General features: G+C 59.7%; 2 protein-coding genes across 2 annotated transcripts; one reads left to right on the top strand and one right to left on the bottom strand.

The window, feature by feature from the left end:
- Nucleotides 1–8,389: 8,389 nt before the first annotated feature.
- On the bottom strand, nt 8,390–17,780 carry MUCL3 (mucin like 3). The gene is made up of 5 exons (XM_054722306.1): nt 17,681–17,780; nt 11,037–12,328; nt 10,449–10,592; nt 8,997–9,830; nt 8,390–8,536 (listed from the first exon to the last, which is right to left on the bottom strand). The coding sequence occupies exons 1-5, from the start codon at nt 17,778–17,780 to the stop codon at nt 8,390–8,392; spliced, it is 2,517 nt and encodes an 838-aa protein (XP_054578281.1).
- Nucleotides 17,781–25,103: 7,323 nt separating this feature from the next.
- On the top strand, nt 25,104–25,690 carry SFTA2 (surfactant associated 2). Its single transcript, XM_008157430.3, has 3 exons — nt 25,104–25,190; nt 25,409–25,497; nt 25,607–25,690. Exons 1-3 carry the CDS (start codon nt 25,130–25,132, stop codon nt 25,688–25,690), a joined length of 234 nt encoding a protein of 77 aa, XP_008155652.2. The 5' UTR covers nt 25,104–25,129.
- The last annotated feature ends 893 nt before the right edge of the window (nt 25,691–26,583 follow it).

The raw sequence follows: 26,583 nt of genomic DNA, 5'->3' as shown, positions 1-26,583 counted from the left end.
TACTTTATAACAATCAAATTAATTTGATTTATAAACTAACAATAAAATATGTTCATGTAATTATGTACCTACTTACTGTGTTTTTAAGCAATATGTATATAATAACTTATAATATAATTTTAAATTATTTTTTTTAGATTTTTTTAAAATATGTTTTTATTGATTTTAGAGAGAGAGGAAGGGAGAGTGAGAGAGAGCAACATCAGTGTGAGAGGGAAACATCCATTAGTTGCTTCCCGCATGCACCCTGACTGGGGATCGAGCCTGTAACCCAGGCATGTGCCCTGACCAGGAATCGAACCGGCAACCTTTCGGTGCACAGGGTGATGCTCAGCCAACTGAGCCACACAGGCCAGGCCTTTTTAGATTTTTAACGTAATGAGTAAGAAAAGAGGATGCAAATTCATCGATGATCTAAGAAGTGAATTTCCTTTTATTAAAAAAACCAAAAGCGATTACAATATAGACCAAATTTTTAATCAAGAACACCCCCCCCCCCCCCCCGGGGCCGAAACCGGTGTGGCTCAGTGGATAGAGCGTCAGCCTGCAGACTCAAGGGTCCCAGGTTCCATTCCGGTCAAGGGCATGTACCTTGGTTTCGGGCACATCCCCAGTAGGGGGGTGTGCAGGAGGCAGCTGATCGATGTTTCTCTCTCATCGATGTTTCTAACTCTCTATCCCTCTCTCTTCCTCTCTGTAAAAAATCAATAAAATATATTTAAAAAAAGAACCCACCCCCCACCCCACCCCCGTCAATGGTGTCCCGCTTTACCAATGTTAAAATCTGGTCACCTTACCTTTGACCCCAGGGCTCCATGGTGGTGCCTCGGCAGGGGCCGAGGTGGTTTTGTTTATTTGTGTTGCTTTTTAAAGAAGCCGGGAAGGAGGCTGGGGTTAGGGGAGTCCCTTCCTCCCAGGGCGAGTGGCACCCTGTCCACAGGCTGTCAGTCTGCCCAGAGACTGAAGGTGGGACATGCCTTTTCTCAGGCACCCGCCTCTCCAGCTCCTCTGCCTCGGGCTCTGCAGGGACGTAATCCGTCATCCGGGTCCCTCTGGCCCCTCGTGCCTCCTGCTGGGAGCCAGGCAGCGTGGGTCTCGGTGGGAGACAGAGGCCCTCCCAGCCGCGCTGGGCTCGGGCGGCGGGAGTGTCCAGCTTAGGATGTCTGACCAGGACGGCTGCGGGTCCCACCGACACGGGGCTGCCAAAGGCAGCGAAGAGCCACCGGGCCTGCAGTTCGCTGGTGGCAGAGCCGAGGTTGGCAGGCACGGCCAGCAGAGTGCCTTTCGGAGCAGTGGCGAGAGGCCGGCCGGTGAGGGTGGGTGGGGTCCTGGCGGGCCTGGCAGTGGGGCACGGGATGGCTTGGAGCTCGCTTGGCAGAGATGTGGGACAGGGCAGGTGCCCATAAATGGGTTTCACTCATTCGTGAAAGGTTTGCGACGCAGGAAACAAGACACAGAGTCCAGGCCATGGAAAGGGGGGGAGGTTTTAATCTTGCGGGTCCGAGAGTGGGCCAGGGGAGTTCGCGCCAAAACGGGGGCTTAGGTACTTCCTTTATACAGCTGTTTAGTGAGGGGAGGGTAGAGCATGAGAGGTGTGGAATTCCTGCCTCGGGCAGGGGTCTGGGAAGGCTGGCAGGGGTCTGGGAAGGCGCCAGTTATCTTTGTCACCATCTACCTTGCGGGTGCTTGCTTGGCTGTGGTCTTTCCCCCCTGCCTCGACCTAACATCCCAGCCTTTTGGTGATAGGGGGCGCCGAAATCGTCCTGGCTACTTCCTGCTGACCAGGGGCGAAGAGGGGGGGGGATGTTAAAGGCCAGGGTCAGGCAGAGGCGGGTTGAGGGGCAGCCAAGTGTAGGGATGGAGCAGGAGCTGGTTTACAGTCACATTTCTGTGATACGGGAGCGGATGAATTTGAGGAGGCAGGGAGCTAGGGAAAAAAAGACACAGATGAGAATTAGGGGCCCTATCAGGGGTAGGGTCCAGGTAGCTCTAAAGAGAGTTGTTCCAGGAGTGTCTTGCACGTCTACCGATGTTACTTGCCGCTGCAGGGAGGCTAAGGAGGTAATCCTGAGCAGAGATTATGCTGTTCCCGAGGACCCCCCCAGCGAGGCCTATTGAGGCAGCAATACTTACCCCAAACATGACAGGGAGGAAGGCGGCCCTGCGGGCCCGGGGGTGGGATGAAGGGAGCAACCAGGCGAGCTCCGACTCTCCATACAAGGTTAGCTGGGGAACTACTGTGACCCCGAAGCAAGGCCCGGGGTCAGAGGAGTTTATGCAGTTGCTTAAGGTGCCGTTGCACCAAAAGAAGGTACCCGGGCTGGCCTTGGTGGGACTGGCTGCAGTGTGGTTTTGGGTACAGTTCCAAGTGACCCGTCCCACAGTTACCGGGTTGCTGGTCTGGTAGCATATCCGTGGGGGCAAGGTGGGCTCTGGAGTTTCGGGTTCCCAGAGGGGAATGCCAGTCAGGGGAGGCTGACATTCACCGTGTCCTTGGGTTCCTGGAGGAGTCATGAGTGGGACGGCAGCCAGCAAAGGTCTTTGGAGAGAGACACATAAAAAGCAGTGCGAGACATTGGGCAGGGTGCGGGTCTCGTTAAGGAGTAGTAGAGTGTGTTGGATAAGTTGGAGCCAAGAAGACAGGACTTCTACCTGGGGGGAATCAGGCAGCTTCCCTTTAAGGGAATGTTCGGCCTGTAGGATGCTTTTGGAGACCTGGATTTGGGCCTCCTGGGCCATGACATATTCCCGGGAGATGTAGATGGTCCCTGAAGGGGTTAAGCTCCAACCACTCCCATATAGTTTTCCCATAACGCCCGCAACTCATCGCTGGTCCCAGGGGTCCCGGACCCTGATGTTGAAGGTCCCGTCCTTCCAGAAAAAGGGACCAGACCTGACCTCATTGTAGGCATCATGGATGCCACAGCCTGACCAGCGGCAACCCCCACAGGTGTTGACGTCTCGATTACACCTGTCTGGGTTCCGCTGGTCGTAAGCAGAGTAGGCATATGGTCGGCCACCATTGCACACTGACCGGAGGTCGACAGCAATCAGGATCTCTGCCTGGCATCCGACCAGAGGGCAGTCCTGAGATCCTACCTGCGGGGTGACTTGTGTGCTGTCCTGGTCGTAGGTTTCACGGACCTTGAACCTCCACACATAAGCAGGTGGGGGTGGGTGTAGGTTGCCCAGGGCTGGGAGGAGGAGGAGGAGGGGGAGGGCGGCTAAGGCAGACCTTAGTGGGGCCCAACACCTCACATTTATAGAAGTCATGATGCTCCGGGGTCCTCTTGAGTCTGGAGAGGTGGTGCCACGATGGATCGTCAAGTAGTTTGGCCGCAGTGGGGGTTGTGAGGATTCCTGTGTGAGGTCCCGTCCACCTGTCAGCCTGTTCCCGGAGCAGCTGCCTGCCAGTCCTGCCCTGGGAGGTGTCCCCTCATTTGATGGGTAGGAAAGTTGGGGAGCATTCCTCCCTGGGGTGAGCAGGAGGAGCAGGCACTTGTGGCTGCCTCTGGCAGTGTGGGCGAGGTGAAGAGGGATGAAGGCCGTCTCCAGGGTCCGCTTGAGTTACTATCGCGTAGGAGGCTTTCTGACGTCCCTGGGGGTCTAGACAAGAGCTTCCATCCACAAACAGAGTTAAATCAGGATTAGAGAGAGGAAGATCTGAGAGTCCTGCCCGAGGTTGAGTGAGGGCCTCTGACGACCTCGGGGCAGGAGTGCTTTGCTGCAGGTTGGGTGGAGGCAGCAGGAAGGAGTGTGGCTGGGTTCAGGGCTGGGGACTGAGTTAGGGAGATGTCAGGACTCTCCAGGAGCAGGAGATGGAGTTCCTGCATGGGAGAGGGGGCAAGGAGAGATAAGGACCGGTGTGACAGAAGATCCTGGAGAAGACCTGTAAGGGTTGCTGGAGGCAAATCTTCTGGGCCTCCTTGGTGAGAGCAGCAGCTGCAGCCAGAGCCCGGAGGCAGGGCTGCCATTCCCGAACCTTGGGATCAAGCTGTATGGTCAGGTAGGCTATGGGGTGAAGGCTGGAAGAATCCTACCAGTGGAGGCCAGCTGTATGCCTCTGAGACATGTCCAGGGAGGGGCTGCAGAGAAGGAGATCATCTCCATACTGGAGGAGAGTGCTGGGTTCTAATGAGCATTGTCGGAGGGCTCTCTTAGGCCTGGCCAAACAGATGAGGGCTGTCTCTGAACCCCTGGGGCAGGACCGTCCAGGTGAGTGGGTCCTTTTAAAATCCTTGTCAACAGTTAACTTTAAAACTTCTTGGAACAGGCCTCTAACTGCTTGAGTTCAGAACTGAGTTTCTGATAAGCCTGTGCTAGCAAGAAAGTTGTTCTCTAGGGAGGGAGGAGCGGGGGAGAGGGCGGGGTGAGAAGGCGCTGAGGCCAGAGCATGTTTGCCATCAGTACCCATGACCGAGATCGTGGAAGGGGCAATGGCCTGGAAAAGGAGGGCAAGGACAGAGCCGTAGCCCCCGTATGATCAGGAAGGAGATCTGCTTACCCACTACCTTGAGCGTTTACCTGGGGGCCCGGCGAGGGTGATGGGTCGTCGAGTCCTGGCATCTTCAGCCTTCAGCCAGTTCCAGCGTGGCCAGCGGCGGGTCATGACCTGGAAGGACGGCCCCTCTACGTTGAGACGCAGAGGGCCCGTCACTTTTCCAGGGGCAGTCACTTTTCCAGTGGCCGCTTTGACCGCACGCCGGGCAAGGCTGGGCTGGAGCCCGGGGTTGGGGGCACTGTGGCCTTCGTTTCTGCACTGGAAGCATCCTCTCGTTGCACCCCCACCACGCACAGTCCCTCTTGGACCATGTGTGGCTGCCGCCGGCCCCAAAGGTAGCAAGGTTTGGGTTTGCAGACTCATCTCCTGTTGAAGGCGGGCGTACTCTGCCTGCTCCTCACGGGCATTGAAAACCTTAAATGCCATATTCACCAGATCCCGGACAGGGGTCTGAGGGCCATCCTCTGCCTTTTTTAACTTTTTTCGGATATCTGGGGCTGGCTGCGAAATGAAGTGAGTGGCTAGAACTGTTGCTCCGGCCGGGGACCCCCAGGGTCTAGGCGAGTATATAAGGTCAGAGCCTCAGTCAGCCTGTTAAGGAAGACCTCGGGGTTCTCATCTGGTCCCTGAGTAACTTCCCTCAGCTTGTCAAAGTTAACTACCTTGTGGGAGACGGCCTGTAGGCCGGCTATCAGGCATTGGAGCATCTGGTCGCGATGTCGGCGCCCCTCTCGCCCTTCCGGGGTATCTAGTTGGTACTCCCAGCCTGGTTCCTGACGAGGAACGGCCTGGGGAGGTCGGGGAGTGAGGATGGGGGAAGGGAGGGAGCGGACGGCAGGGCAGAAGGAGGCAGGGCGGAAGGAGCCCTGTTGCAGGGAGGCCAGCGAGTCGGAGGGGAGGAGGAGGAGGAGGAGGAGGAGGAGGAGGAGGAGGAGGAGGAGGAGGGGCCGCGGCCCCGGGGGCTCGGGGGTCCGAGCCCGGTCGCTGTCCGGGGCGTCCTGTGCCTGAGCCAGCGGCGCTGCCCGCCCTCCCCACGCCTGCTCCCTGGCCGCCTCCGCTCCCCCACCCCGGAGCGCGGGAGCCAGCTGTTTGGAGCGGCTTGCGGGATGGCGGGCGGGTGGCTCTCGCGCTGTGCGGCGGCGATGGTTGCGGCGATGGTTGCGGCCGCGGGGAAGAAAGCGCAGCGGCGGCCGTGGGAGGGAGTGGCGCTGCCGAGAAAGCACCTGCCACGGGGAAGAAAGGGAGCCGTGGCGAAGGAGGAGAAAGAGGAGGGGGCCGAAAGCGTTCGGCGGGAGGAAGAGGGGTGGAAGTGAGAGAGCAGCTGGATCCACAGAGTCAGAGAATAGAAGGAGCAGAGGACAGAGTCAGAGAGAACAGAAGGAGCAGAGGACAGAGTCAGAGAGAACAGAGGAGCAGAGGGAGGGACGGGAGCGCAGACTGAAAAAGGCCTGGACACATGGAACCTCCAGCCCCTTCCCAGCTCGTTGGCGGGAAGTTGTTAAGGTCGGTCAGGATGTTAAAATCGAAAGTCCCATGTTCAGGCCTTTGTGACCTGTTGTCCAATTCATACGGAGGCCGTGCCACGGCACAGAAGTAAATGAGGCGTTTAGGACGCAGATCCTGGGACAGGCCCAGCTTAGCCAGATTGGTGAGCAGGCACCCAGCGGCGCCTGCGGGTCAGTTTTGGATTTCTGGTGCCCATTTTGAAACCTAGGGTCAGTAGCGAGGCCCAAGGATCAGCGTCCCAATCTTTGAGCCAAGGCTACGGACGGAATCCGAGGGATGGTGGGAGACGTCTCTCGCCAACCCCCTGGGATCCGGAGTGAGGCCAAAAGGCCGAAGACCAAGGCGGGGTAGGAACGTCTTCACTACCCCCCAGGGTCAGAACCTTTCCTGGAAAGGTCCGGAGGGCTATGCCCGGAAAGCAATCTCTGACGCGGACCGCGATTTACGGACAGAGACGCCGACGGAGGACCCTAGGAGTCAATAGGGACTGGGACTCACCAGCTGACACTGCTGAGCTGGAAAGAAGCCTGAGGGTTCCGCGGAGACAAGTGGGGAGGGGTACCCCAAATGGGATACACACTCAATCCCCACCCGGGTTTCGGCACCAGATGAAAGGTTTGCGACGCAGGAAACAAGACACAGAGTCCAGGCCATGGAAAGGGGGGAGGTTTTAATCTTGCGCTCCCGGGCGAAACTCACCGGTCCAAGAGTGGGCCAGGGGAGTTCGCGCCAAAACGGGGGCTTAGGTACTTCCTTTATACAGCTGTTTAGTGAGGGGAGAGTGGAGGGCATGAGAGGTGTGGAATTCCTGCCTCAGGCAGGGGTCTGGGAAGGCTGGCAAGGTCTGGGAAGGCGCCAGTTATCTTCGTCACCATCTACCTTGCGGGTGCTTGCATGGCTGTGGTCTTTCCCCCATGCCTCGACCTAACAATTCGTCTTGTTTCGTCCTCTGTAGTGCTGCCTTGTTATTTATAACTCTTACTGAATTATTTAATTTGAATTTTCCTGAATTTGTGTCTCAGGTGGGAATTCTGCCTCAAAGCTCTTCATAATCCTCAACAGAATGTATAATGGATGCTTAGAAATACTTGCTTATTAAGTAACAAGCTTTCTCCTCATTTTGTCACCTTGTAATTGAGCTCAGCGTGAACTGGGGCCGCTCCTGTCTAACCAGGAGCCAGCCATTTCATGAGCAGTAGAAATTCAGCCTCCAAAGATCTTCGGTCCTGCCCTCTAGCCAGTCCTGCTCAAGGTCATCTGCAAGGTCACAGCCAGAGCCATGAACACCAGTCAGGACTTTCTCCCAACTGATAGTTCAATAAGTATGATATGCTTACTTTGTAAATATTTTACACTTTATTATAAAGAGACCAGAGCTACAAGGACATTATCTGTCATCTATCTACTTTCCCTCTCACCTCTGCTCAATCAGTGATAGGTGAAAGGGCTTTAATAAATTGGAGGAAAAAAAATCCAGAAAACGTACAGATGAAACACTCATGGCAGGGGGGAACGGGCGTCAGGATCTGAGATGAGGGGGGGCAGTAGAGAAGATGAGCGAGTGGCTCTCAGTGGAGGAGACGGGAAACTGAACGCTGGGTGGAGAACACCACCGAGGAGGTCTGGGTGGTGTCGATGGATGAGAGTGCAGGCCCAAGTCAATCCCTGCGCCCACCACAGCCCAGCCAGCCAGACCCGCAGGGCGCCCGCACAGACACTGAGGAAAGCCAAGGGGGTTGGGAGGAAGAGGGAAGAGCCATCTCAGTGAGTTATGTTTATGATCTTTTTTTGTAATTTTTATTTCTGCTGGGAATGGAGAGAGTGGAGAAGGAAATAAATCATATTTTCCTCTCAGATCCTTTTTTATTTCTTCATTTAAAAGAAAGAAGAAAGGAAGGGGTAAGACCCTGGAAACAGAGACTTTTCAACACCCGCTCAGTGACAGTAAGTGGAAATGAGAGAGATTGGTCCTGAAACCCAGGCTCCGTCTCCCCTTCTCCCCTGACAAGTCAGATCTGGGCATTGCCTCTGAGACTCCCAAACTTCTTTACCTGCCCTGCCCCTCCCAGCGCCCAGTGTCCTGTATTGGTTCCCACCCCAAGCGTCCATCAAACAACTTTCCTTCTCGGACCATCATCTTCCACAGGAACACTTGCTGCTATTACTGGTTCTTTCTTTTCTGTCTCCCAAACCCACGTCCTTCTTGCTTACCACCTCCCCCCCTGACCAGTTTCCGTAAGAAGACGGCAGATGGAGGGCTGATGCTGCTCACTGTCAGCACTTTGCCCTTTGGGAGCCCAGGAAATAGGAACTGTGAGTCCATTTCCTCGTCCAGGAGAGGGTAGGGCATGGAAGAACTGGGGGTGGGCGCTTTCTAAAAGATCATCGTGGGGAAGGGATCTGGCCCACACCAAGCGTCTGCTGCTCCATCAGGTAGACTGGGTAAGAGTTGGGGCCCCCATCCTCCTCTGGGTCATTGTCCTCATGGTTGTGGACCAGTGTACCGCGTGTTCGAGTCATATAGGAGACCTGGGATTGGAGGAGAAAAGAGGAATGAGTATCATCTGCCATGCCATCTGCTTCCTCAACACCCCTACTCAGCCTTTTTCTCTTCCCTAATCCTGCCCTTCTGCTTGTTTCTTTTCCAAGATTCCATGCAAACTTGATCCTTATTGCAGCCTCTGATCCAATACAGAGTCCCAGATCTCTTCTCTAATTCCTTCTTCTGTCCTATTTCCCTTGTTCTAACAAATTTTGCCTCCTCTACACCCTTTTTCCTCATTCACAGCCTTCCCCCAAATTCTATATTTTATGTCCCATGCACCTATTGTCTTTCCTCATTATTTTCACCACCACTGCCCCTCTATTGCCAACCTCCCCCACCATGATTCTTCTGCTAGACTCGTTACTCCCTCTAGTTCTGATCCATTACCTCTCCTCAGCTCCCTCGCCCATGGGTCCATCCCACTGGAGCGCCCCTGTTCCTTACCAGAAAGATCAGGCCAAGGAACACCAAGAGGAGAATCACAGCCACCAGGACCACAATAACGATGGCCCACGCGGGGAATGAAGCACTGTCCTGCATCTCTCCCACATGGAGACCTCCCTGGGAACCATCTTTGTTCTGGTGTGCTTGGCTCTGGTTGACTGGGGCTTCTGACATGATAGAACTCAGCTTCACGCTGGAAGTGGGGAGGGTAGACAAGCCAGTGGGCACCTGACCGGTTGTATTTGGACCAGGAGTGGAAGAACTGATAGATTTGTCTCCTGTGACCTTGACTGGAGGCCTTCTAGTCTCTGTGGCAGCTGTGGTTCTTCCTGGGGTTTCTGTAGGCTCTGCTGGGGTTGGTGTGGCCCTCCCTCTGGTAGATGTGGTCTTCTTTGTGTGCCCTGTAGCCTGTCCTGAGGCTCCGGTGCTTGGCTCTGTGGCCGCTGTGCTGTATTGGACATGGTCTGTAGGCACTGCCGGGGCTCTTGTGGTCTTCTCATGGGCCGATGTGCTGTGTTGAACATGAGCCGATGTGCTGTGTTGAACATGGGCCGATGTGCTGTGTTGAACATGGGCCGATGTGCTGTGTTGAACATGGGCCGATGTGCTGTGTTGAACATGGGCTGATGTGCTGTGTTGAACATGGGCCGATGTGCTGTGCTGAACATGGGCCGATGTGCTGTGTTGAACATGGTCCGTAGGCATTGCGGGGACTCTTGTGGTCTTCTCATGGGCCGATGTGCTGTGTTGAACATGGGCCGATGTGCTGTGTTGGACATGGTCCGTAGGCATTGCGGGGGCTCTTGTGGTCTTCTCATGGGCCGATGTGCTGTGCTGAACATGGGCTGATGTGCTGTGTTGAACATGGGCCGATGTGCTGTGTTGAACATGGGCCGATGTGCTGTGTTGAACATGAGCCGATGTGCTGTGTTGAACATGGGCTGATGTGCTGTGTTGGACATGGTCCATAGGCATTGCGGGGGCTCTTGTGGTCTTCTCATGGGCTGATGTGCTGTGTTGAACATGGTCCGTAGGCATTGAGGGGACTCTTGTGGTCTTCTCATGAGCTGATGTGCTGTGTTGAACATGGGCCGATGTGCTGTGCTGAACATGGGCTGATGTGCTGTGCTGAACATGGGCCGATGTGCTGTGCTGAACATGGGCCGATGTGCTGTGTTGAACATGGGCCGATGTGCTGTGTTGGACATGGTCTGTAGGCATTGCGGGGGCTCTTGTGGTCTTCTCATGGGCCGATGTGCTGTGATGAACATGGGCTGATGTGCTGTGTTGAACATGGGCTGATGTGCTGTGCTGAACATGGGCCGATGTGCTGTGCTGAACATGGGCCGATGTGCTGTGTTGAACATGGGCTGATGTGCTGTGTTGGACATGGTCCATAGGCATTGAGGGGGCTCTTGTGGTCTTCTCATGAGCTGATGTGCTGTGTTGAACATGGTCCGTAGGCATTGCGGGGGCTCTTGTGGTCTTCTCATGAGCTGATGTGCTGTGTTGAACATGGTCCGTAGGCATTGCGGGGGCTCTTGTGGTCTTCTCATGAGCCGATGTGCTGTGTTGAACATGGGCCGATGTGCTGTGCTGAACATGGGCCGATGTGCTGTGTTGAACATGGGCCGATGTGCTGTGCTGAACATGGGCCGATGTGCTGTGTTGAACATGGGCCGATGTGCTATGTTGAACATGGTCCGTAGTCATTGCGGGGGCTCTTGTGGTCTTCTCATGGGCCGATGTGCTGTGCTGAACATGGGCTGATGTGCTGTGTTGAACATGGGCCGATGTGCTGTGCTGAACATGGGCCGATGTGCTGTGTTGAACATGGGCCGATGTGCTGTGTTGAACATGGGCCGATGTGCTGTGTTGAACATGGGCCGATGTGCTGTGTTGAACATGGGCCGATGTGCTGTGTTGAACATGGTCCGTAGGCATTGCGGGGACTCTTGTGGTCTTCTCATGGGCCGATGTGCTGTGTTGAACATGGGCCGATGTGCTGTGTTGAACATGGGCCGATGTGCTGTGTTGAACATGGTCCGTAGGCATTGCGGGGGCTCTTGTGGTCTTCTCATGGGCAGATGTGCTGTGTTGAACATGGTCCGTAGGCATTGCGGGGACTCTTGTGGTCTTCTCATGAGCTGATGTGCTGTGTTGAACATGGTCCGTAGGCATTGCGGGGACTCTTGTGGTCTTCTCATGAGCTGATGTGCTGTGTTGAACATGGTCCGTAGGCATTGCGGGGACTCTTGTGGTCTTCTCATGAGCTGATGTGCTGTGTTGAACATGGTCTGTAGTCATGGCAGGCGCTCTTGTGGTCTTCTCATGAGCTGATGTGCTGTGTTGAACATGGTCCGTAGGCATTGCGGGGACTCTTGTGGTCTTCTCATGGGCCGATGTGCTGTGTTGAACATGGTCCGTAGGCATTGCAGGGACTCTTGTGGTCTTCTCATGAGCCGATGTGCTGTGTTGAACATGGTCCGTAGGCATTGCGGGGACTCTTGTGGTCTTCTCATGGGCCGATGTGCTGTGGTGAACATGGTCCGTAGGCATTGCGGGGACTCTTGTGGTCTTCTCATGGGCCGATGTGCTGTGTTGAACATGGTCCGTAGGCATTGCAGGGACTCTTGTGGTCTTCTCATGAGCTGATGTGCTGTGTTGAACATGGTCCGTAGGCATTGCGGGGACTCTTGTGGTCTTCTCATGGGCTGATGTGCTGTGTTGAACATGGTCCGTAGGCATTGCGGGGACTCTTGTGGTCTTCTCATGGGCTGATGTGCTGTGTTGAACATGGTCCGTAGGCATTGCGGGGACTCTTGTGGTCTTCTCATGAGCTGATGTGCTGTGTTGAACATGGTCCGATGTGCTGTGTTGAACAGGGGCCGATGTGCTGTGTTGAACAGGGGTCGATCTAGTTGTTTTGAGGGTAGTACATGTTGTTCTGCTCTTGGGTTTTGGGGTTGGATATTTATCATTGGACAGTTTTTTATGTGTGATACCGGATTCAGCAGAGCGTCCATTCCGGATAATTGGGTCTTTTCCTTGATTGCTAGGGTTTTGTTCAGAAGTGGGAGGAGCTTCATGATGCGTTGTAGAGTTTTTGGAGTTATCTATTGGTTTGTTAATTGGTCTGAAATTGTGTGTGGCATTGCAATGGTGTTTGGGCTGATGGGTTTCTGTAGATTTAGGATGGTCTGGACTATGTCCTAAATGAAGAGCAGTGTGGTGTGAGGGAATACTATAAACAAGGTTTGGAGTAGGAGGGGATAAATGATCAGATGTTGGGGATTCACCAGTTTTCTGAAGTTCTTGAAGTGTGGTAGCACCTGTAAAGGCAGAGGGGCCAGTAAGAAACTTCCTCCATGTTCTCCCCGGCTCCCCTGCCCACCTCCATCGCTAGCAGTTCGTTTATGACCCCAGACACAGCTCCCCATCCAGTCACCTCAGAAAACTAGGACATCTCATCCTCATCCTCACCTCGAGTCTCTGAACCTGTTTTCAGGCTGTGTCTTCAGCAAGAATGTTACCTCCCCCTTCTCCACCTCTATTCCCCAATTCCGAAGTTTAGATCTTTCTCGCTTTATAGCATTTGTCCTTGTCCTTTCAAACAGATAAGATGTAGCTTCACCTCAGTGCTCAAAAATTGTTGTGAATTACTCAACTTGACATGCTAGTTGAGTGTACCTCTCCCACTGCCCGGCCTATCAAACCATACAGTTGAGAACAGATACTGATGGGCATTTTGCTGCACACATGCTCCTTGAGGGTTTATACGGTGCTTATGGAATGGAGCTCCCTTTCCATGGCCGCGCTGAGAAGAAAGGTAATAAGTATCAGAATCTTTGTTTTTCCCTAACATTCCAGGTCCATCCCAAATGTAACAGCGTGAGAGGCTGGGGTCAGACTCTGGCAGAACTTCCCACAAGGATTAGTAAGTAAGCACAGGTGATGAGTGAGAGAAGCATTAAAAAGGGAATGGAGGAAACTTTCATCTTGATGGTGGAGTTTGTTCTGGGTGAAGGGAAGTAGAAGGGATGGCTCAACCCTCTAGTTCCTTCCCTGGATGCTCCTCTTAGAAGCTCACAGCTGAAGTCTCTGGGAAGATGACGGCAGCACTCTTTAAAGGAAAAGAGATCTGCCGAAACCGGTTTGGCTCAGTGGATAGAGCGTCGGCCTGCGGACTCAAAGGTCCCGGGTTCGATTCCGGTCAAGGGCATGTACCTTGGTTGCGGGCACATCCCCGGGGGGGGGGGGGGGGGTGTGCAGGAGGCAGCTGATCGATGTTTCTCTCTCATCGATGTTTCTAACTCTCTATCCCTCTCTCTTCCTCTCTGTAAAAAAATCAATAAAATTAAAAAAAATGAAAAAGGAAAAGAGATCTGCTCAGGGTCCTGAGAGGAGTGGAGGAGGCGGCTGGATTCTGGGAGAAGCTGACTATGTTTAAGGACAGGGTGTGAGCGAAAACACCCTATCAATGAACAGATATGGGCCTTAATTCCATGAAAAGCAACACGGGGACAGAGGAGATGTCTCTGAGTGAGCGCCAGGAGGTCGCCGAGGAATGAGAGATAGTGTTGTTACATAACTGAGGTTTCCAGCTGTTAGCTCAAGGTGGCGACCTGAGCCTGGACCCGTTCCCAATCATGGGGAGCCACAGTCCACCCAGCTGACAAGGACAGTGGGGCTGGGGAAGGCAGTCTTGAAAGAAATGTGGGTGGGAGGAGAAGGGGAGGTGGTAGAGAAGCCCAAGTCCCTGAGGGAGTGGAGGCTGGGGCGAGAGAGGAGGCTGGACAGTCAGGCCACCCCTTCCCTGTGCAGCGCCTTCCCCTCCCGCGGCTGCCAGAGCGCTCGTTCACCAGCGCCTTCTCCAGGCCACGCTCTGCGCTTGCCTCCCGACGTTCTCTTTCTGGATTCCCCTCTGATTTCCCAGGTCCCCTCAAGGCACCTTAGAAGCTGTCTGCTTCCTTATAAACTTGAATTTCATGGAGAAATGGTGACTCACACAATCCCTGACAACAGCAATGGCCAGCCTTTGTTTTTTTAATCCTCACCTAAGGATATGTTTTCATTGATTTGAGAGGGAGAGAAAAGGAGAGAGAGAGAGAGAGAGAGAGAGAGAGAGAGAGAGAGAGAGAGACATCGATCTGCTGCCTCCCATACGCACCCCAGCTTGAGAGCAAACCCACAACCTAGGTAAGTGCCTTGACCAGGAATCAGACCCACAGCCTTTTGGTGTCTGGGATGGCGCACAACCAACTGGGCCACCTGCCGGGCACCAACCTTTCTTGACCATCGACTGCGGAGCAGGCAGGCCCTACAAATGAGGACATGCACTAACGCATTTACTCCTCATCACTCTGTTACTCTCCCTTTTTATAGATGAGCCAACAAGGGGTTAAGTAATCTCCCCAAGAACCCTCAGCAAGTAAGCAGTTGAGCCAGAACGGAATCCATTCCGGGCTCCTGGCGCCCAGGCCACGCTCGCCCCTGCGGGTCAGCCTAGTCCCGTGGGGCAGGACGAGCGCAGCCCCAGAGTGACCCCGGAGGAGGCTGCGTCTATCGCTTAGTCCATCTGTACCACAGACCTGAGGCAAGTGCCGGCCTGGGGTCTGACCGTGAAGGGAGGAGGTTAAAGAAATGAATCGGCCAAGGCGGGCTGCTCGCGGCACCCCGTGCTCCCAAAGGAGAAGAGGGAGGACAGACGCCGCAGGGGGCGAACGAGTGGGCGCGGCACAGCGGCAACCCCCCCCCCCCCACGCCGGAGCCCAGGCTCGGGTCTGGCCCGCGCCAGCGTGGTGTCCTTGCTCAGGTCACCGCGTGCTCTGAAGCCGCGTCCCCAGCGCCTGTCACGGGACGCGCCGCCGCGGTGAGGACGGGGCGTGCGGCGCAGCAGCTCTGTACAGTCTGTTGAGTCTGAATTTCAGTCTCTGAGACCGGGTCACACCGTTTCCCGCCCGGCGGGGCCGGGCCCGCAGCCCTGCACCCCGGGCCTCTCCGGACCCGCCGCCCTGCGCGCCTCTGAGCAGAGCGGCCGCCGCCCCGGGTTTGATCAGGTGGCGGTCACCACTTCCTCGCCGGCGGCGCGTCATGTGATTCCCACCGTGGCGGGATTTTGCTTGTCTGCTCGTCGGCGTCCCCAGCCCAGAACAACGGCTGACGCGTGAGTACCTGTTGGATGGGTGAACGAGAGACGATCCTGGGCCTGGCGGGCTCCCGGGGCCTGGTCCGAGCCGGTCATTCCGCACCCGGCGGCCTGTGCTGAGCCCGGCGGGCTGGGGAGGCCGCCCTCCCCGGCCTGGGGCGCCGCTGCCACGGAGCCACGGGCGCCGCCCTCAGGGACCGGCCTCAGACCACCACATCTTGGACCTCGGGTCCGTGTACACAGCAGTGGGACCGGCGGCCGGACACGCGGACCCTCAAGGCGGCTGCCCCATTTACGAGCGGAAGCCCCGGGCTCCTTTGCCCTGGGCCCACCTCAGGCGAATCAGACTGAACCCCGACAAGCTGACCGTCTTCTCCCCAGAAGACCTACCATGGCAGCGGCTGTGTCCCTAGGACGCTCTCGGGCGTCCCTGACAGCACAGAGGCCGAGGGGCTGCTCCGCTCACGCGGTGCTTGTTGTTTAGTATTTTTATTGATCAGAGCGGAAGGGAGGGGGAGAGGGAGAGAAACATCAACGCTGAGAGAGAATCCTTCATCAGCTGCCGCCTGCACAACCCACATTGGGAATCGAGCCCACAACCCAGGCAGGTGCCCTTGGCCGGAATCGAACCTGGGACCCTTCAGTCCGGAGGCCGACTCTCTATCCACGGAGCCAAACGGGCCAGGGCTGTTCACGTGTGGGCGGTGCCGAGGGCGCCCACCAGGCAGCGTTTCCGCGGCTGCTTGCTGCCCTGCCCTCGACCAGGCCTCTCCTCGGCAGTCCTGGGGGAGAGCTTGCTCAGATGTCTACGTGGACCCACGAGGTGACACCGGAACAACAGACGGAGGAGGTACACCCGGATGGTTGCCCGGTGTGTTTCCGGTGACCAGAAAGTATTAGGAGAGTTTTCTTTCTAATTTTTTCTATTTTTTGGTTTCTAGACGTATATATATTGTTTTCGTCGCAGAACTTAAACCAAATAGCATTCCTGTTGGAGTCTCCCAGGACCCCAGGACGCCAGCCCCGCAGAGTCCCCTCAGAGGGGGCGCCTCTCCGGCAGGCCTGTGGCTGCGCCCCGGCTCGGGCCTGGGGTCCAGTTACCTGTGTGGGTCGAGGCTGGTCCCGTGGATCAAGGGCTCCGGGCGCCACCCTTCCCTCCCTCTCTGCTGGACATCACCGCTCACACGCATGCCGCCGGCCGCACACGCATGCCGCCGGCCGGGCCTCGAGCCCCCGCCGCTCCCGCCCTCGCTCTGGCCGCAGGTCTGCGCTCCAGCCGCCCTTGCCTTGCCCACCCGCCAGCACCGCCCAGGCCCACCCCCACCGAGTGCTCCGCTTTGGGATTCGGACTGCGAGTCTGCCCTCTGCCGTCCTGTGCCCCAGAGTAAAGTCCCTCAGAGGCGACCTGGTGGAGCTGATTCCCGATTCATGCCCTTCTGCCCCTCCAGGCACAGCAGGCGGGGGAGCAGAGCAGATGGCGGCCCCCGGGAAAGGGACAGGGACACGGAGATTGGGGCTGGCCGTGGCTCTGTCCCTGACCCTCCGAGCAGGAGGAAGCCATCAAGCCAGGACACAGGCGAAGGCACTGCCGAGACCGGGCAGAGGCGGCCCAGACTCCTCAGCATCGTCCTGTCCCCGCCCTGGTCTCTCGCCCCCAGCAGGACCCTGAGCTCAGGGAAGGAGCAGCTTCCCCTAATGTCACCTGAGTCACTCTGGGAAGAAGTTGCTGCCTGCTCTGCCCAGATCCTGCCCCAGCAGCCGAGCAGCCGGACTCGCTGCCCCGTGGGGCGGGGACCACCCCCTCTGCTAAGGGGAGTCTCAGTGATTTGGGCGCCGCCCCCGCCCAGCGCCCCGCGTCTGGCATCCCTCCCTGGGTCAGGCTCAGAGCTGTTCCCGTGAAATGATTGGGGGCCACTCTGTCTTGCAGGGTCTGCTTAGCTCATTCACGCTCATGTCCCCACGGCAGCCCTGGGCGTTTCCCAGCCGTGAAGGGGGACAAAGCCCACCCCTGCCGATGCCGTGGGGACCCCCTGACGCCGGCCAGGCGCTGCTCCCCGTGGGTGTGGGGCTGAGGACGTGGCCGGTTGGGGCGGAACCGGGTCAGCACAGAACAGGACTCTCGGGACCAGCGCAGCCTGTGCCCAGGTGGCGGGCAGTGCCGCAGCCCTCACCCTCTGAGCCTCACTCTCCTCTGTGCCACGGATGCCATCAGCCTCCTCCGGTCCGGGGAGATGACGGAGAGGAAGCTCCCTGGGCGCCTGCGAGCTCCTTGCACAGCGCGGGGCCGGCCAGGAGCCCGCAGCCCCACGACTGGCAGGAAGCCTCTGGTGGCTGCGGGAGCAGCGCAGGCGGGCTTCCGGCCCGCACCCTCGGCCGCCGCGGGCGCAGCCTGGACGACTGGAGGCCGTGGCCCAGCCCTGCCCCGCACGCTCACCGGCCGCTCGTTTCCACTTGCTCACTCAGCCCCCAAACGGAGAAACCCGTCTCGCTCTGTCCCCTGTGCAGCGGTGGTGCCTTCGCCTCTGAGGCGCCTTACCTGCTTCCTGAGCAACGAGGAGGAAGAGGAGGCCGCAGCGGAGGCCAAGGCCGGGGCGGAGGCCAAGGCCGGGGCGGACGCGGTGGGCCGGGCCGGCCATGTCGCAGAGCGGGGGCTGCTGAGGCCCAGGGCTGTGGTCCCCTCACCTTATACCGGGCCAGGTTTGACGTCATGGGGGCAGAGGCCCCTCAGGCCTAACCCTTAAACAAACGGAGCCGCCCCACCCCACAGGGCTGCCGATAAGGAGCCCGCAGCGCTGGTGAGGGAGCCAGGAGCCTGGGCGCCTGCCCCGGGCCTGGATCTGGGGAAGGAAAGGAACTGGGAGGGAGACGCCGGCCTCGCCCCCTGCGGGGCTCTGGGGAGGGGGAGCAGGTGGCAGGTTCCCGGACGGGGTCCTGGCTGGCGGGACGGGGAGGGGGGCCGGTGCCCTGTTCAGAGGAGATTCAAATTCTGGCTCTTGCCACCTTCGCCTTCTCTCCCGGCGGGCGCCAGCCCTGCTCCCACGCCCCTTGCTCACACAGGGCCACTGTCCGCCTGGGTGGAGCTGCCGAGGGGTCAGGGAAAAGAGCAAAGGCGGGGCGCCCCGCACAGGCCAGTGTGGGGCTCGGTGCCTGCAGGTGCCCTGAGCGGACAGCACGTGGAGACAGCACGTGGAGACAGCGGGTGGCGACAGGGAAGAGCAGACAGGGACTGGGACCGGGACAGGGCCAGGCCACCCAGAGGCCCCTCTCCCACCTCATCCACCCACAGAAACGCAGACCCTCATGCGAGGGTCCCCCAGGGTCCCCCTTCCCTCCCTCCTGATCGGTGCCTGAAGCAAGCATGAGCTCAGAGACTGCCCAAACTCATCCACTGGCCCCCAAGTGGCAGGGCCGGGGCTGGGGTGGGGGCGGGAGAGAGGCGGAGGGCGGGATCTCAGCCCCGCTCCCTGCGCGGCCTGAGGGTCGCCTCTCGGAAGCCCGCGGCGCCTGGCGCACAGCACACCGGTCAGTGTCCGGCAGCGGCCGCCCGGAGCGGAAGCCGGCGGGAAGGGCACAGGCACACGGAGCAGCGAGGACCAGGACTGAGGGCAAGAGGCAGGGCCTGGCAGCGCGCTGGTCCCGGGGCCGACCACGTGAATTCCTGCCGCTGCGTGGCGTGACTAGTCCCTAAGCCTGGGCAGGGCTGGAATGGGTGGGAAGAGGAGAGCAGGCCAATTGCTCATTAATGTGATTAATGGGGGGTTAATGAGGCTCCATGGCTTCAGGCCAAGACTGACTCCTCAGAACCAGCCATGCCTGGGGCTTGAGGCAGACACGGGGCCCTGGGCTCCCTGCCGGAACCAGCCTTCCCCGGGGCCCAGGAGGGGCGGCTTGGCCCCCACCAGGGACACGAGGCATCCTCGTCACGCCTGCAGGGGCTGCTGAGGCCGCGAGTGGGCAGAGTCAGATGCTGCTGAACATTCCATAATGCGCCCCCATTCTCCACACCAAAGAGCTCTCCAGTCCCCGCTGTCAGCAGTGCCAGGGGGGTCTCGTTGTGTAAATAAAGGTCCCCCCTCTTTTTAACCACAACCTCCCCAGAGGACCCAGGCACTGGGGCAGAGGACCCAGGGCGGAGGGGCTGTGTCTGAGCTACAGGCGGAGGGGCTGGGCCCAAGACGGCCCTGCCAGCCCCAGAGCGTTGCGTGCACCAGGTGAGGCTCTGGGCACCTAGTCGGTCAGCAACGCCAGCCCATTTTACAGATGAGAAGAAACACCCCGGGACTTGCCGAAGCTGGCCAGCAGCAGAGGCCAGACGCGGCTGGTACCTGCCTGGCGGCAAAGCCCACGCACCCGGCAAATGTCCAGAGGCTGGGCGTGCCGGAGGGACGGTTTCCCTCAGCAAGAATGTGCCCAGCCCCCACCCCACGCGTCCCGGGGTCATCACAGAGGGACCCTCACTGCCAGAGATGAGAATCGGGGGCTTGGGACAGCCAGGAGCGCGGCCCAGGGGCTCCACATGGAAGGAGATGTGAAGGGAACCCCCTCCTGTGTCTTGGGGACCCACGCGAGGTGTCCTCAGCTGCAGCAGCTCTGGCGGTTGGGGAGGAGGGTGGGGCTGGGAGAAAGGCGCGGGGCGACTCAGCGAGACCCCGGAGCGCTGGCCCTTCCCTCAGAGAGAGCACTGCGTCGGGCGGCGGCGGGTGGGGCCTGGGAGCCCACGGCCACAGCAGTTCACCCGCAGGAACAGGCGCCCTGAGCGCGCATGGAAGCTAGGTGCCGCTCACAAATATTTTCTCAGTTGCCCCAAACATCCTTTTTATTGAGAACACATGGGTGTATAACACACTAGTTTCAGCTGGACAGCATCACAATTCGACTTCGGTTAACACTGCATCACCTCCACACAGTGTAGTTCCCTCCCTTCCCCATCACGCCCCCCCACCACCGCGCTGGAAACCGCCCAGCCGCTGCCTGCCTGGAGGAGGTGTTTCTGCTTTATCGGATTGTTCACTTGCTCTGGGTGTTTTCGTTCTGGGTCTGTTTCGGAGAAGAAGGAAGGCCAAGGGGAGGGTGCTTGCTGTCCCAGCCCATCCCTTCACTTGACCGAGAAGCGCTGGCCGGGGACCTCATGGTGGCAGCCGTACGGGGTCACGGAGCCACAGCCACACCCCCCACTCATCTCCTTCCGGAACTGGCAGGCCTGTGAGGTGAGGGGGGAGGGTGGGTCAGCCGAGGCGCCTCCCGGCTCTGGTCCTCAGCGCTCCCCTCCCAGCAGAAACAGGAGTGCTGAGGAAGCAGACAGGGAGGGGAGCCGAGCGGGCTGTGCCCAGCACCCAGTGCTCTGTGCTGAGCCCCTCTCACCCTCCACAGCCTCTGCTGAAGCCCAAGTGTCACTCAGCAGGAGTGCCGTGGTCTGGAGCGCAGAGGGAGGTACTGCACAAGGTCACCCGCTGTGAGTCGGAGCAGGATTCAAACTGCGGCTCCACAGCTGATTCTTCATGGCCAAGAGCGCGTTCAGCGCCTTTGTGAGCTGGTCAGCCTCTAGCACTGCCCGCTCCTGTCAGTGGTCCAGCCCCCCTGCCTGGCCAGTGCTCCCTCCCAGCACCAGCCCGGCTCCCTTTTCTCCTTGCTCTGCCCCCCTCCTTGCTCCTCCCTCCTCTTACCTCCCTCCTCCCTCCTCGATCCTGCCTCCTCCCTCCTCCCTCTTCCCTCCTTACTGCTTCCTCCTCCCTCCTCCCTCCTCCCTCCTCCCTCCTCCCTCCTCGCTCCTCCCTCCTCCCTCCTTGCTCCTCCCTGCGTTCGGCCAGCTGTCACCCTTCTCTCCAAAGCCCTTGCTCTTGTCAGGGTCCTGGGCACCAGGTCCCGGCCCCGCTGCATTCGGACCACAGCGTCACTCACCTTCTTGATCCCGTACAGTGAGCTGCCGATGGCTGCCACCACGGCGACCGTGATCAGCACGATGGCCCAGTCTGGAAGCGCGGGGCCTGAGGAGCAGAGCCGGTCAGTGACCGAGGCCGGTGGCCTCAAGCCCCGCCTCCCGCTGCGACCCCAAGACCACACTTCTCGGTGGAGTTCCCTCCTATCCCCTTGGGAACAGCCTCGGTGGGGGTGGGGGTGAGCTCTGGCAGACAGAGATGGATGGTCACCTGGCCTTCCATAGAGGCACCCGCACAGCACAGGGTGGGGGCGGCCGAGGCCGGGAGATCAATGGCTCAGGGCAACGGGCTACCAGTGAGGGGAAACTTGAACTTGACCCCCCTACATATCCAGGAATTAATCCGAGATGGCTCATAGGCTTAAGTTTTAAAACCAATAACAAAGTTTCTGGAAGAACATGGTCGAGAATATTTTCATGACCTTGAAGTAGGCAAGAGGATGTCTCAGGCGACTACAAAAGGCCACGGCCACAGGGGAAAGGTTAAGAAACTGAAAACAGAAAGGGCTCCACCTCATGAGGGTCTGGGAACGGCTGCTTACACGGCCCACACGAAGCCCCGCCCAGAGCTCCGGGCCCAGAGGGATTGAGCAGCAGAAATATCACCTGGCAACGCTGAGCCGGGGCCTGAAGCGCTGCCGGACACGGTCGGCGTGGAAGTCGGAGGGCGACTGGGGAGAGTCTCAGAGGTTGAAGACACAGAGACAGTGGGGACAGTTGCAGACACAACGCCAGGGACAGTGGGGAGGCCCCCAGGGACAGTGGGCAGACCCCCAGAGATAGAGGGGAGACCCCCAGGGACAGTGGGCAGACCCCCAGAGATAGAGGGGAGACCCCCAGGGACAGTGGGCAGACCCCCAGAGATAGAGGGGAGACCCCCAGGGACAGTGGGCAGACCCCCAGAGATAGAGGGGAGACCCCCAGGGACAGTGGGCAGACCCCCAGAGATAGAGGGGAGACCCCCAGGGACAGTGGGCAGACCCCCAGAGATAGAGGGGAGACCCCCAGGGACAGTGGGCAGACCCCCAGAGATAGAGGGGAGACCCCCAGGGACAGTGGGCAGACCCCCAGAGATAGAGGGGAGGCCCCCAGAGATAGAGGGGAGACCCCCAGGGACAGTAGGGAGGCCCCCAGGGACAGTGGGGAGACCCCCAGGGACAGTGGGGAGACCCCCAGAGATAGAGGGGAGACCCCCAGGGACAGTGGGGAGGCCCCCAGGGACAGTGGGGAGACCCCCAGGGACAGTGGGGAGGCCCCCAGGGACAGTGGGCAGACCCCCAGAGATAGAGGGGAGACCCCCAGAGATAGAGGGGAGGCCCCCAGAGGCAGGAGGGAGACCCCCAGAGATAGAGGGGAGGCCCCCAGAGGCAGGTGGGAGACCCCCAGAGATAGAGGGGAGACCCCCAGGGACAGTGGGCAGACCCCCAGAGATAGAGGGGAGACCCCCAGGGACAGTGGGCAGACCCCCAGAGATAGAGGGGAGGCCCCCAGGGACAGTGGGCAGACCCCCAGGGACAGAGGGCAGACCCCCAGAGATAGAGGGGAGACCCCCAGGGACAGTGGGCAGACCCCCAGAGATAGAGGGGAGACCCCCAGGGACAGTGGGCAGGCCCCCAGAGATAGAGGGGAGACCCCCAGGGACAGTGGGCAGGCCCCCAGAGATAGAGGGGAGGCCCCCAGGGACAGTGGGCAGGCCCCCAGAGATAGAGGGCAGACCCCCAGAGATAGAGGGGAGGCCCCCAGGGACAGTGGGCAGACCCCCAGATATAGAGGGGAGGCCCCCAGGGACAGTGGGCAGGCCCCCAGAGATAGAGGGGAGACCCCCAGGGACAGTGGGTAGACCCCCAGAGATAGAGGGGAGACCCCCAGGGACAGTGGGCAGGCCCCCAGAGATAGAGGGGAGACCCCCAGAGATAGAGGGGAGACCCCCAGGGACAGTGGGCAGACCCCCAGAGATAGAGGGGAGACCCCCAGGGACAGAGGGCAGACCCCCAGGGACAGAGGGGAGGCCCCCAGGGACAGAGGGGAGACCCCCAGGGATAGAGGGGAGACCCCCAGGGACAGTGGGGAGACCCCCAGGGACAGAGGGGAGGCCCTCTGGGAGAGTAGAGAGACCCCCAGAGGCAGGAGGGAGACCCCCAGAGATAGAGGGGAGGCCCTCTGGGAGAGTAGAGAGACCCCCAGAGATAGAGGGGAGCCCCCCAGGGACAGTGGGCAGGCCCCCTGGGACACCCCCCGAGAGGGAGAGCCTGTCAGAGACAGCGGGGAGGCCTGCAGGTGCTGTGGCCCTCCATGCGTTCAGCTGAGCTGTTGGGAAGAACAGCATCGGTGAGAAGAGGCGACCACGTCCCTGGGTCTTCGCCCCAGCACCCAGCACCCAGCACCACTTCCGAGCCGGCTCACCGAGTGTGGCGAAGGCCTGCAGGCCCAGGAGCAGCACCCGCGCGGCGTCCATGGTGCCAGCCTGGTGCCTTTGCAGGCCCACGGCCCGGCTTTTAAAGGCCCTGGCACCTATTCGTGCTTCTGGAGAGCCAGGTGTGCCAGGACCTCCATCAACACCAGGATCTCCGTCCCCAGGGAGAGGTCGCCAAGCTGTCCCCAGAGGATTAACCCGTCCCAGCTTGATCCCAGGAAGCACTGGGCGAGGGGGAGCGTGAGTAAGAGCCTGAGGACTCCCCTACCTGGCCCTCGGCTCTCCCCAGACCAGGGACCTCCCCAGCCTGAGTCAGCCTCCACGCAGACCCTCCTGGAGGGAGGGCCCGGTGCCCTGCCCCCAGGCCTCCTCTTGCTGCTAGAGCACGGCCATGGGGTGAGGACACGGGGGTCTCTGGGAGAAGCAGGATTGGGAGCTGGTGGGTGAAGGATGTCCTGGCCTGGGGATCGCATCTGGCCCTCATGAGACCCAGGGAGGGCGGGTGGACGCCGGAGTCCTCCCGCACCCACCGGCTGCAGCCCAGAGTGGTCCGTTCCTCCGGGGGAGAGCAGCAGGGAGGACCCCAACGTGCCGAGGGCGAGTGCACTGCAGGATCAGGGCCAGCTCCGGCCCGACTGCCCCGAACCCACGTCCTTCCCGCTGTGCGCGCGACGTCTCTTCACGAGCCGTCTCTTCACTCCGCAGAGGAGGTGCTCTAGCCCTTAAAGGGCCCGGAGGGGATGCCGGCCTGGGACGGAGTCACAGGAGCTCCCTCCTCTAGGCAGCTCAGCCGCCCCACGCTGGGCCTTCCTGCACGTATTCTTCTGGCGCACGTCTGGGGTCCCGCTGTCGGGCAGTGTCCCCTCCGTCTCTGCTCCAGTCTCCTGTGCTGGGCCCTCTGGTTTTGGGGGGCGGGGGGAGGTGTTACATACACTGGTGTGTCAATCTGGCCAGTCAGAGTGAGGATGAGTTCTAAGCCCGCGGCTGCTGACCTGAGGAAGTTCTTCAGCCTCTGGGCCTCTTCCTGGTTTTAGAGAAAGTGGTAAACTGCATGGGCTCCAGGCCCCTCTACCATCTGCGGGGCGGCTGCCAGCCGCGCGCCTGTGCGGGGGGAGGGCGTCCTTCCGCCGGGACCGAAAGCGGGAGGCCTTTGATGACGCCCATGCCTCCCCCTGAGTATCTGGGATGTTTGGAGCAACTGAAACTCCCAGCGGAAGCTGCCAGGACCCAGACTTCTCACCTGGGAAGTCGCGGGCTGCGGAGTGGGCACCTGGTTTGGGAAGAAACTTGGCTGATCCACCCCTCCCTTTTGGACCCACATTCCTGAGCCCTTCGTGGCATGAATGATGGAAATTAATTGTAGTTAATAATTAATCCCTAAAGAGCGATGAGAGGCCCAGCCTGGGTGAGGCCCAGACAACCTGCAGGACCGGCATCCATGGAGGGTGAGGAGGGACCACCCACTCTCCCCATGGCCCAGTGAATGGCTCTCCTGGGTCCTCAAAGCCATGTTGGGAGAACTGGAAAAGCCAGTCACCCCTCTCCCCTGCAGCCCCCTCCCCCGACCTGTGCTGAGGATTGGCTGTAGCAGGCAGGCCAGCAGGAGGCCAGCGGCTCAGAGGAGTGCTGCGGCCACCATGGGGGCCAGGCTGCCCCTCTTCCTCCTCCTGACCCTCCTGGGCAGCGCCCAAGGAGCAGGTGAGGGCTCAGGGCTGGACACAGGGTCCTCGTGGCAAGAGGCCGGGAAGGGGACTGGAGAGACAGCGGCACCGGGTCCTGAGCCCGAGCTCAGGGTGCCCCGCCGCCGGAGGGGTCTGGAGGGGCCTGGTGCGGAGGAGGGAGAGGGAGCAGGGGGCCCACTCCTCGGCCTGGAGGGTGGGGGGACTGGGTCCTAAGCTGTGCTTCTGGGTCCCCAGGGCCGGGCATGGCTTTGCGGCTGAAGCTGAAGGATTCCTTTCTGGCAAATCCGTCCGATGACTCGAGCTTCCTGGAGCTGCTCCAGAAGGTAGCTCCCCCGGAGGGAAGGGGTGGGGCTGTGTGAACTCCAGTGTTTGAGTGGGTTTGGGGCTCTCTGCTGGCACCTGGGTGAGAGCCATTAACCCTTCTCTCCGCAGCTCTGCCTCCTGCTCCGCCTCCCGCCAGGGACCCGCATGACCCCCCGCCAGGCAGGACCCCACCACGCCACCTGCGCAGGCTGAGCAGTCGGAGCTGCCCTGGGGTTGGGGGGCGGCTTCAGCAGGCCCCCTGCTGCGTGGCAGTAAATATGCTGAATCCCGGCTGTGGGTTCTGAGTAGGGGCGGTTGTAGGGCGGCTGTGGGTTCTGAGTAGGGGCGGTTGTAGGGCGGCTGTGGGTTCTGAGTAGGGGCGGTTGTAGGGCGGCTGTGGGTTCTGAGTAGGGGCGGTTGTAGGGCGGCTGTGGGTTCTGAGTAGGGGCGGTTGTAGGGCGGCTGTGGGTTCTGAGTAGGGGCGGTTGTAGGGCGGCTGTGGGTTCTGAGTAGGGGCGGTTGTAGGGCGGCTGTGGGTTCTGAGTAGGGGCGGTTGTAGGGCGGCTGTGGGTTCTGAGTAGGGGCGGTTGTAGGGCGGCTGTGGGTTCTGAGTAGGGGCGGTTGTAGGGCGGCTGTGGGTTCTGAGTAGGGGCGGTTGTAGGGCGGCTGTGGGTTCTGAGTAGGGGCGGTTGTAGGGCGGCTGTGGGTTCTGAGTAGGGGCGGTTGTAGGGCGGCTGTGGGTTCTGAGTAGGGGCGGTTGTAGGGCGGCTGTGGGTTCTGAGTAGGGGCGGTTGTAGGGCGGCTGTGGGTTCTGAGTAGGGGTGGTTGTAGGGCGGCTGTGGGTTCTGAGTAGGGGCGGTTGTAGGGCGGCTGCGGTTCTGAGTAGGTGGCGGCAGGAAAAGGACTCGGGCCCTGGGAGGCAGAGAGTCCGGGAAGGACGTGTGCTCCCTCCGTGCCGTGTCACGGGCCTAGAATGGGAGGAGTGAACTGGGGGCACACCCTCAGTGAGCACACACTTCCGGTGAGGTCACAGAACTCGGGATGAGGGGTGACTGAGTCCATTTGGAGTCCGTCTGGTCCCGGCGTGCGCCCCGGGTCAGCGCCTG

This window comes from Eptesicus fuscus, chromosome 10, assembly GCF_027574615.1.
Source record: "Eptesicus fuscus isolate TK198812 chromosome 10, DD_ASM_mEF_20220401, whole genome shotgun sequence".
Taxonomy (NCBI): domain Eukaryota; kingdom Metazoa; phylum Chordata; class Mammalia; order Chiroptera; family Vespertilionidae; genus Eptesicus; species Eptesicus fuscus.
This window is presented reverse-complemented; position numbering and strand designations above follow the sequence as displayed.

Coding starts and splice junctions, on each gene's coding strand:
- MUCL3 (XM_054722306.1), bottom strand. CDS start 17,780: ATGGCCGGCCCGGCCCACCGCGTCCGCCCCGGCCTTGGCCTCCGCCCC. Junction 10,593..11,036: donor CCGCAATGCCTACGGACCAT/GTTCAACACAGC, acceptor GCCCATGTTCAG/CACAGCACATCGGCCCATGT. Junction 8,537..8,996: donor TCCTTGGCCTGATCTTTCTG/GTAAGGAACAGG, acceptor CTCCAATCCCAG/GTCTCCTATATGACTCGAAC.
- SFTA2 (XM_008157430.3), top strand. CDS start 25,130: ATGGGGGCCAGGCTGCCCCTCTTCCTCCTCCTGACCCTCCTGGGCAGC. Junction 25,191..25,408: donor GGGCAGCGCCCAAGGAGCAG/GTGAGGGCTCAG, acceptor CTGGGTCCCCAG/GGCCGGGCATGGCTTTGCGG. Junction 25,498..25,606: donor TCCTGGAGCTGCTCCAGAAG/GTAGCTCCCCCG, acceptor TTCTCTCCGCAG/CTCTGCCTCCTGCTCCGCCT.